This window comes from Cetorhinus maximus, chromosome 2 (assembly GCF_964194155.1).
Source record: "Cetorhinus maximus chromosome 2, sCetMax3.hap1.1, whole genome shotgun sequence".
NCBI lineage: Eukaryota > Metazoa > Chordata > Chondrichthyes > Lamniformes > Cetorhinidae > Cetorhinus > Cetorhinus maximus.
In genome coordinates, this window is record NC_135880.1 from 104,907,342 (window position 1) to 104,918,249 (window position 10,908).

The 10,908-nt window shown below is 40.0% G+C and overlaps 1 protein-coding gene across 1 annotated transcript in view; it reads right to left on the reverse strand.

Moving 5' to 3' along the window:
* The window catches only part of frmd3 (FERM domain containing 3), a 318,178-nt gene extending 308,723 nt beyond the window's left edge, over window positions 1-9,455 (reverse strand). Inside the window, exon 1 of the mRNA XM_078567752.1 lies at window positions 8,987-9,455. Coding sequence (XP_078423878.1) covers window positions 8,987-9,124 — 138 coding nt within the window. The 5' untranslated portion in view covers window positions 9,125-9,455. The remainder of the gene's footprint in view (window positions 1-8,986) is intronic.
* Window positions 9,456-10,908: the final 1,453 nt, after the last annotated feature.

The following is a 10,908-nucleotide window of genomic DNA, read 5'->3' on the forward strand; positions in this document are numbered from 1 at the left end:
TCACTGGTAAGGCCAGCATTTGTTGCCCATCTCTAGTTTCCCTTGAGAAGGTGGTGGTGAGCCGCCATCTTGAACCACTGCAGTCTATTTGGTTTAGGTACACCTACAGTGCTGTTAGAGAGGGGGGAGTTCCAGGATTTTGACCCAGCGACAGTGCTGGAACAGCAATATAGTTCCAAATCAGGATGGTATGTGATTTGAAGAGAAGCTTACAGATGATGGTGTTCCCAAGCGCCTGCTGCCTTTGTGGTTCTAGGTGGCAGAGATCAAGTGTGAAGAGAGTGCTATCAAAGATCTGGCAAACTTAGGCAGCACACCTTCTTGATAGTATACACTACTGCTATGGTGGTGAAGGAAGTGAATGGCTAAGGGGGTGTATGGAGTACCATTCAAGCAGACTGCTTTGTCCTGAATGGTGTTGAGCATCTTGGGTGACATTCATTAAAACAAGTAAGGATTATACCCTCATATTCCTGACTTGTGCCTTGTAGATCATGGTGAGGCTTTGAAGGGTGAGGAGGCAAGTTACTCACCACAGAATTCCCAATCTCTGACCTGCTAACCTAACCACAGTATTGAAGTAGCTGGTCCAGTTAAGTTTCTGGTAAATGGTGACCTCATAGTATTGATGGTGGGTGTGTCAGTAATGGTTAAGCCATTGAGTGTCAAGGGGAGAAGGTTAAACTCTTTATTGTTAGAGATGGTCATTGTCTGGAGCTCATATGGTGCAAATGCTACTTGCCACTTACCAAGCTGAATGTTGTCCAGGTCTTGCTGCATCCGGGCATGGACTGCTTCATTTGCTGAGGAATTGCGAATGAAATTGAACACTGTGCAATCATCAGCACAGCACCATTTTTCACATAAGGACAGAGGTATGGTCAAATATAAAGCTTCTGAAGATGGTTTGGGCTAGTATGTTGCCCTGTGGAACTCCTGCAGCGATGTCCTAGGTTTGAGATGATTGGCCTCCCACAACCACAACCATTTTCCTTGTGCTATGCTTGACTCGAGCCAGGAAAGTTTTCCCTTGATTCCTATTGACTTCAATATTTCTAGGGTTCCTTGATGCCATACTTGGTCAAATGTTGCCTTGATGTCAAGAGCAGCCACTCTCATCTCTGGAATTCAGCTCTTTTGTCCATGTCTGGACCAAGGCTGCAATGACGTCTGGAACTGAGTTGGCTTTTCAGAACCCAAACTAAGCATTGCTGAACAGGTTATTGGTGAGTAAGTACCATTGGACAGCACTATCAACAACATCTTCCATCATTTGGCTGATGATTGAGAGTAGACTAATGGGGCGATAATAGGCCAAATTGATTTGGCCTGCTTTTTGTGGCAAGATATACCTGGGCAATTTTCCACATTGTTGGGCAGATGCCAGTGTTATAGCTGTACTGGAACAGCTTGGCTAGAAGTGCAGCTACTTTTCTAGCACAAATCTTCAGTGGAGCAGCTGGGATGTTGTCAGGGCCCGTAGCCTTTGTTGTATCCAGTGTCTTCAGCCATTTCTTAATATCACGTGGAGTGAAGTGAATTGGCTGAAGATTAGCATTTATGATAGTGGGGCCCTCAGGAGGAGACCAAGACAGATCATCCACTCAGCACTTCTGGCTGAAAATGGTTGTAAACTCTTCAACTTTGTCCTTTGCATTGCCATGCTGGGCTCCAGTATCATTGAGGGTGGGGGTGTTCCTCAACCCTTAGTTGTTTAACTGTCCACTATCATTCACAACAGGATGTGTTAGGACTGCACAGCTTTGATCTAATCTGTTCATGTGGGATCGCTTACCTCTATCTATAGCATTTTGGTTCTTTTGTTTAGTATGCATGTAGCATCACCAGGTTGGCACCTCATGTTTAAGTATGCCTGGTGCTGCTCATAGCAAACTCTCATTCACTCCTCATTGAATCTGGGTTAGTCTCCTGGCTAGATGGCAATGATGGAGTGAGGGGTGTACAGGCCCATGAGTTTACAGATTGTGATGGAAAACATTCCACTGCAGCTGATGGCCCACGGCACCTCATAGATGCCCAGTTTTTAGCTGCTCAAGTTCATAGAATGGATAAAGTATAAATTACTAAAATGATATCCAGATAAAGGGAAATTTGAATATCTTGGGCTTTGTTCCTTGGAGCATAGAAGATTAAAGGGGAATAAACTGACGTTCAAGGTTATGAAAAGACTTGAGGAGATAAATAATGAAAATAATTAACTGACCAATAGTAATAATTCAGCAAGGAGTCATAAATATAGGCTTATATAACTAAAATCATGAACTATTAGAATATGGAAGACATTATCTTGTGTCTGTCGATGTCAAACATGACGAGCAAGAAGGAATTCAACATTTAAAACATCCTATACACCCCTAACACACATACAAAGGGTAAAAGGATACAGATAGAACACCATTGTGAGAGTACCATCACCACAAGAACTACAACAGTTGAAAAAGATGATGCATCATCATATTCTTAGGAAAATAGGGTAGAATATAAATGTAGCCTTGCTTGCATCATCCACAACCCAAAAAGAATCCAAATTTTGCAGCAAAGCATCTATTGGCATCTGCTGTTAGCCAGACTTGCCTTGTGCTTCAGCAAGTTGCTGAAAGTGCAAGCTGATAGCAGTACAGCGAAGGATGCCAGTTATCTGAGACTTGAGTGAAGAGGGCAAACAACTATATATCTTCTTAACAAATCAGATTGAAGAATTGTGAAATATGCATAGGAACTACAGAGAAAGAAGTGTAAATTAGAGAGGGTCAGTTCACATTGTTAAATATGGTACAGAGAGATAAATAAAGAGAGGGGAAGAGAGATTGGATTAAGAGAGAAAAAAATAAAGGGTTTTTCCATTGTAATTTTGTAAAATCTCCAACAACAATTAATACCTGAAGGAATGAAACTTCACGCTTTTAATATTGCTGAAAAAGACATGTCAAAGCTTTTTGTCTTGCATTTATCAGGACACTTCACAAGAATACCAATAAAGGGGAAAATAACAATTTATACTGTATGAAAAGACAGTGCTGACTGGTTGGTAAATGGGCTTTGATTGGTAGAGGAGTTGCCTTGGAGAATGTACCAGTGATGATGACTAACAGTTAACTGCCAAGCATTGTTTGAAATTTAAAACAGGTAGCCTGATCCTGAATGGTCAAGGCATTACCCTGAAGAATGAGTCAGCGAATGGCTGTCACTTATTTTGTTAAGCTGAAACAGGCGTAATGTGTGTACATGTTATTTCTGTCTGCAAAGAACAGAGTCCTGTGTATTAACATATGTAGCTACCAGTACACGCAGCTGTGCCACACTGCGAGCCCGGCTGACAATCTTAAATTCGTTGTCAGTGAAATTCTTAGCACACTGAGGATTATTTAGGCAAATGTTGTCTAATTGCAGAATCACATCTGATGTTGGACACCCGTGCACGGGCTGGTTGGGTACGGCCTGTACCTTGCTTGTTACGAACAGCGGTTGGGACATGCTGTTTGATACGATCTGCTGGTCTTTAGGACATACAGCCTACATACCTAGCATCACACTGACACTGAAATTCATATACCACATTACTCATTTATGTAATAGGCAGAATGCCTTTTTGGCTTGACGGCAGCATCCTGTTAGTACCACTCACATTGCCACTGCATAGTAGATGCGTGAAACAGCTTGCTTCACCTGTTGCTCAAATTTTTGAGATACCTTGCCCTTCCATGGTAATCGGTGGTAGATCGGGCACTTTTCAGGGCCAAAAGTGGCGGTCTTAGGCCCATTCATGAGTTTGCATGATATACAGATCAAAATGATCTGATCAGACTGTCACTTATTATCCCACAGGATGCCTTTGATGTGCCCTATTTCAGCATCAAGCTTGCAAGGTGAGCAAATGGCTCAGGTCCTATTTACAAGATTGCAGATAAGACCAATCTTATAGCGTGTGGAGCTATAAGAATCCCAATGCGTATATTGACCAGTGAAGGTGGGCTTGCGGTAGACCATGGTAGAGAACCCCCTGACAGATTTCTCAACTAGTACATCAAGGAAGGGGAGTTCATTTGACTGCTCCATTTTACAGGTGAATTTGAGCACAGGATGGAGCCCATTACATGTACATATGACATACATTGCACCTGTTTCAGCTAAACAAAATAAGTGACAGCCATTCACTGACTCATTCCTCAAGGCAATGCTTGACCAATCAGGTGCATTCTCCATGGCAACGCCTCTACCAATCAGAGTCCACTTGTCAATCAATCAGCACTCTCTTCTCTCATAGTATAAATTGTCTTTTCCCCTTTATTGGTATTCTTGCCAAGTGTCCTGATGAATGCAAGATGAAAAGCTCTGACATGTCTCTTTTCTCAGCAATACTCAAGTTCTGTACTATAAACACTTTTAATAGTTAATTTTCAGTACCAGAGAGTTTAATTAAAAGTAGTTAACTGCTGTCACATCATTAAAAGTGTACCTACACCTGTAATGACAAGATTCAAATTTCTGTGGAAGTTCAGTATGTATCTACTACATAACTACAGCAATTTCATGCCATTCAATGCATTTCAATGATGAGGTAGATAGTAAAATTATGCTTCTGTGAAGCTAACAGCAGTCAGATGCAATGCGTACAGCAACTTTTGGGTATTGGCATTTAACTGCACATTTGCCCCTCGCTTGAAGTTGTACCATTTACACACCAATTAACCTCACCGTTACTTTGACAGCAAAATCAGGATCCATCCTTTGAAAGCACGATTGGGTTTTACACAAATTTATATTTAGATATAAGTATACTACTCCTTTTAACTTTATATTATTCAACTTCCTGTCTTTTAATTTTTGTTCCTCAATTAACATTGCACCTATCTCCCTCAAAACTGTAATATAATCCAAGCATTCTGATTACAATATAATTATCAATTGCTCAATGCGTAATGCACCCCACCTGCTTTGATCCCAAACATACATATTATAAAAATTCCTAAAACATACAGGCCAAGAAGATCCTAAGTTCCTACTCTAGTGTATGCTAAGTTATCTAAGATCCCTGAAAGGTGGTTGGGTGTTCTGATTTAAATATTTTACACTTCTTAAGTGATAATGAACTGTTGAAGAAATACTTTCTGTATATATTGCAGCTTACATTACCTCTGATCACAAGTACAAGTACAGACCCCTGCCTTCCCCCGATCCACACTACCTTCTCCCTCATAAAATTTTCTCTTAAGTTTCCCCCTCTCTCTTTTGCCAGTGTTGACTCATGTATACCTCCTGTCCTGAAGGTGGTACTGCTCTGGAGTGCCAACATCCTCTAGCAGCTTACTCAAGAGGGTGTTTTCAATGTGTAAGGTTACAAAGAATCACAGAATCTCTGAATCTTTACAGTGCAGAAGGAGGTCATTCAGCCCATCGAGTCTGCACTGGCTCTCTGAAAGAGCACTCTACCATGTCCCACTCCCCTGCCTTATCCCCATAACCTTGCACATTCTTTCTTTTCAGATAGCAATACAATTTCCTTTTGAATACTTCAATCGAACCTGCCTCCACCACCTTCTCAGGAAGTTTGTTCCAGACTCCAACCACCCTCTGGGTGAAAACATTTTTCTTCACATCACTATTACTCCTTTTGGCAATTATTTTGAATCTGTGCCATCTAGTTCTTGATGCCCTCTTGAATGGGAACAGTTTCTCACTATTTACCCTGTATACCCCCTCAGGATCTTGAATACCTCTATCAAGTCTCCACTCAGCCTTCTTTCCTCCAAGGAAAACTTTCCCAACCTCTCCATCTATCCTCATAAATACAGTTCTTTATCCCATTCTTGTGAATCTCCTCTGTACTCCCTCCAATGCCTTCACATCCTTCCTCATGTATGGTGCCCAGAATTGGACGCAATGCTCCAGATGAAGCCAACTAGTGTGTTAAACAAATTCAACATGACCTCCTTACTTTTGTACTCAATGCTCCTGTTAATGAAGCCTAAGATACTCTATGCTTTATTAACTGCTAACTCAATATGCCCTGCCATCTTCAATGACTTATATACATATACACTGAGGTCCCTGCACCTCTTTTAAAATTTTGCCCTTTATTTCATACTGACTCTCCAAATTTTTCCTGCTAAAATGAATCATTTCACACTTCTCTACATTGAACCCCATCTGCCACTTGTCTGCCCAACCTACCAACATAGAGTCATAACATACATAGAGTTATGTAGCACAGAAACAGGCCCTTCAGCCCATCGTGTCCATGCCAGCCATTGAGCACCTATCTATTGTAAACCCGTTTTCCAGCTATCTATGTCCTTTTGAAGTTCAGGGCTATCCTCATCACAGTTGACAATGTTACCAATCTTTGTATCATCTGCAAATTTTGAAATCATGCCCTGAACACCACAGTCTAGGTCATTAATATATAGCAGGAAGAGAAAGGGTCCCAACACTGACCCCAGGGGAACTCCACTACAAACCTTCCTCCAATCTGAAAACAACCATTTATCATTACTCCCTGTATAAACATGCTGTTTGACCACGGGACATCACAGTCGATCCTGACCCAGCCTTCAGCTGATGACCATGCATGCAATCTCCATTATAGTCACTGAAGTGATGAGGACATATCTGCTTTTTGCCCCTCTCTTTAGTTGATAAAAATGGAAACCAGTTGTAGGGCCTGCAGATCCTCCTGATTGAGATTAGATAAATTAGTATTAGTAGTGTAGGAACTTAGGACCTTCTTAGTCTGTATGGTTTATGATTCTTTATGGTATGGGATATAAGCATATGTGGTACATTAGCCAGCAAGCAACTATTTATGACATAATCTGAATGTTTGGGTTATATTACAATTTTGTAATCACTCCAGGCATCTGTTATCTATATATAATTGAATTGTACCTGCTCTATATGTTACAGAAATAACAGTTAAGTTAGAATGTCAAAAGTTAGGATATTAAACCTAGGACCATGAAGGCATTTCTGAAGTTTCTCAGAGAGTCAAAATAAGACAGTAATGCTACAGAACTGGTATTCGAAGGCTTGGACTAATAATCCAGAGGGTATGAGTTCAAGTCCCACCATGGCAGTTGAGAATTTGAATACTCTTTTAAAAATTAGGTAAATAAAAATCTGGCATCAGTAAAAGTGACCATGAAGCTGTCAAACATTAAATACCCAACCGGTTCACTAATGCCCTTTAGGGAAGGAAACTTGCAATCCTTGCTCAGCCTGGTCTACATGTGACACAAGTTCTACACCAATGTGGCTGACCCTTAGTTGCTCACTAAAGTGGCCTGGCAAGCCAATCCATTGTATCAAACTATTACAAAGAATAAAAACACTCTGATGTGGTTCAGGAAAAAACCCCACTACCTTCTCAGAGCAATCAGGTGTTAGCAATAAATGCCAGCCTTGCCAGCAATTCCCACAGCCTAAGAATGAATTGAAAGGGACAACTACATTTATGCAAATTCCAACACTCTTCATCCACTGTCATTACAAAGAAATGCAGTTGGGTAAGAGTGCATAAAATTTTTTTTTTAAATGATCATTTCAGATCTTTCATAAGTATTTCCTTCAGTCAAGTAGCATTAATGTGGATTAACAAAAAGTGTATTTGCCTTGGATCTGTATGAAGATTAGAAAATGCTTCCCAGTCATATTCAGACACTAAAAGCCAGCTGAGATAATAGATTTCTTATTTGAATGAGATTATGAAAAGGAATATGCTGACACTTATGCATCAGAATACAATGATTAACCCAGCTCCAGACCACCTTTGGGAGACCAACTGTAGAATGTACAAAGGTAACTACAATGATGACTATGTATCACCAAAGAAAAGCCATGTTAAAGAAAACACCTTAGAATGTTGATTGAGTTATATTAATTTTCAATGACAAGGATATAAAGTGTTTGATAAATCAATTATTCCTAATTTAATCTACTCAAGTCGGTTGGTAAGTGTATTATTTCAAATAAATGAACATGAAGTTCCATGTAATTTCTGTTAGTAAGCATGGGTTTAAAATGCATACCCAATCAAAGCCTGTAGAACTATATCAGTTATGCTAATTTTCTACAAAATGGAATATTAGTAATATAATCAACGTTGCCAAAATACAATGGTAACACAAATGGAAAAATAATTATAAATATGTGAATGTTTGTTTTAAAAGATGTAATGAAATTGAAATAAACATGAAACTTCTGAAATGTTTTCCTGTGTATTTAATGTGGTTTGACGCTTAAATGAAAACATTCTCTTTATTAGTGTGACTGACCAATACTAAAAATGCATTTATCTTAAAGTCATCACATGTATCAGAGGTCGCTGTAAGAAAATTCATGTGTTGCAAATAAAGCACAAAAGGCAAAGATAAAACAAACCCTCCACACACAATCATTGTAACCAACATCCAGAAATCGAGAGGTTTAAAATATACTAAATTATTTAAATTGGATCTTCACAGTAAACCTGCTAAAAACAACCACGTGTGTGCTCATACAACACACATAAATAAATATTACTTTCTCCATTTTTAAAAAATATACTCATTTTCAGACGGAGCGAAAGCTGGTATCGGTAAATGTACCCCGATCATATAACATACTAATTGATTATCAATAGCAAAAATTAATCAGTGTCATTTCGATGGCAACATCATTGTGGTAATAATTTTACCATTGTCACTCTGTAGTACAATACGTGAGGGTGGGGAAAGTATTCGAGTCTTCAAGCTATTTCAATAATATGGTAATTAATGAGTGCTTATCGTGTATTTTCAATTTACTGCCTATATATTTTAGAAAAAATATCATGAGAAAATGAACAAGAGGCTTTGTAGAGCTTACAATCAAATAAACAAATATACCCATGCTTCAAATGGAAAACCTCTCCAATCACAAAAGAATCTTTCAAGTAGTTTATTTGTGGCAGGGTTTTTAAATGTTAAACCCATCAACCCCATTACTGTACCTGGATAATACAAGGTAGTTCAGTGTCATCCAGCAGCCTGATTGTACATTTGATCTCTTGGCTTAGGGACTTGATACTTGAACTGCGAAAGCGGAGCATTTTCATTCTTCCTCTTCTAATTTCTCTTTCGTTAATCATAGAAGCCGTCAGCCTCGAAAACAAACATCTCTTGACTAAACTGAAAAAAAGCCTTGGGCGTGTATCGTATTATGAAGAAAACACTAGCACATGGAAGAACATTGACTGCGTCAAGCGGAGTCTCTAATGTCAGGCGTTCATTCAAGATTTCGCTGACATTCACATAGCAAGAATACAGGCAGCAACCGTGAAAACTCCAACCACAGAATTTGAAACCAGTAAGTATTCTTTCCCTTGTTAAATAATACCACCCTGTAAGTCACACACTGCTCGTTGTATGTGTAAGCTGCAGTTCAGTCTGCCAGCTGGAAGGATGCTCTGTTGTTGCATTGATCCAGCTCCTCCTCGCTCAGCACGCACACGCAAAGAAAAAAAGTGGCGCGCGGCGCAGCCCGGGAACCAGGGCTCAGCCAATCACCAGCAGCTCTCGAGCACGCGCCTCGCGCAGGTGATGCGCGCGGTCAGAGGCGTCGCAGGGACAAAGGGCGAAGTGATGGTATACAGCTTCTATATGCATACCAATACACAGCTACACTCTGTCCTTGTACTCTGGTTATCGATGTTATTCTTGCACATAGATACATACTTGGATGTTTTTTTTAAAATCATTACAATGTTACTTTCTCTACTTTGTGGAAGGTTTATTTAAAAGGAAAATGTTGAAAATGATTCATTATCAATTGAACGCAATTTTGTTCGCATCGATTTTTCCCTATGTGCAAACACTGCTCTGTTAAAAAGATCCTTATAGACGATTACAGTGGCAGACCTGGGGCTGGGAGAGTCCTCACCCGAGCTAAACTGTTTATCAATGATGCCATTCGCACCTACAGTACCTACTTTCTGATTGGATTGCTCTGCACTTCCCTTTGCCCTGTCCTCGCTTCCCTTTGCAGGACTCTCCTGGCGGACACTGTCCCAGTACAACTTAGTAGCTTATTTTTTAAGAAGAACAAAAATCATTGGAGACACTCAGCAGGCCAGGCAACATCTATCAAAAGAATGCATGTGAGTCAATGTATGGGGAGCTTTAGAACTGTTCTCTTACCTGAAACGCCAACAGTGTTCTCTATGCAACTGCTGCTAGTCTCCTGCATTTTCAACTTTTGTTTCAGATTTTCAGCATCCTCAGTATTGTACTTTTTTGAAAAAAGTACATTCCTCCTTCAGCTTCTTCTAATGGTCACTATCACCAACAAAATTACCATCAGCATCAATGCTGGTATGCCAATGACTCTTAGCATCAGCTGAAGACAAGTTAGAGCTTGCTTGGATTTTTGATATGATCCCAATTCAGGCACAACCAAATATGCCCCCGAAATGGCCAGCATCCCAGGATTTTAAAAGAAGTGGCTGCTGAGATAATAGATGCACCAGTTGTAATTTTCCGCAATTCCCTAGATTCTGGAAAAGCCCCTTCAGATCAGAAAACAAATGTAATTCCTCTATTCAAGAAAGGAGAGAGACAAAAAGTAGGAAACCACAGGCTAGTTAGCCTAACATCTGTCACTGGGCAAATGCCAAAATCTATTATTAAGGAGGTTAAGCGGGGCACTGAGAAAATCTTGTGAAAAGGAAATGATGTTTGACTAATTTACTAGCATTCTTTGAGGAAGTAACAAGCAATGTGGATAAAGGGAACATGTAGGTGTGGTATACTTGGATTTTCAAAAGGCATTTGGTAAGGTGCCATATCAAAGATTACTGTACAAGGTCATAGTCGTAGAGGTCTACAGCACAGAAAAGGGCCCTTCAGCCCATCGAGTCTGCGCCAGTCAAACAAG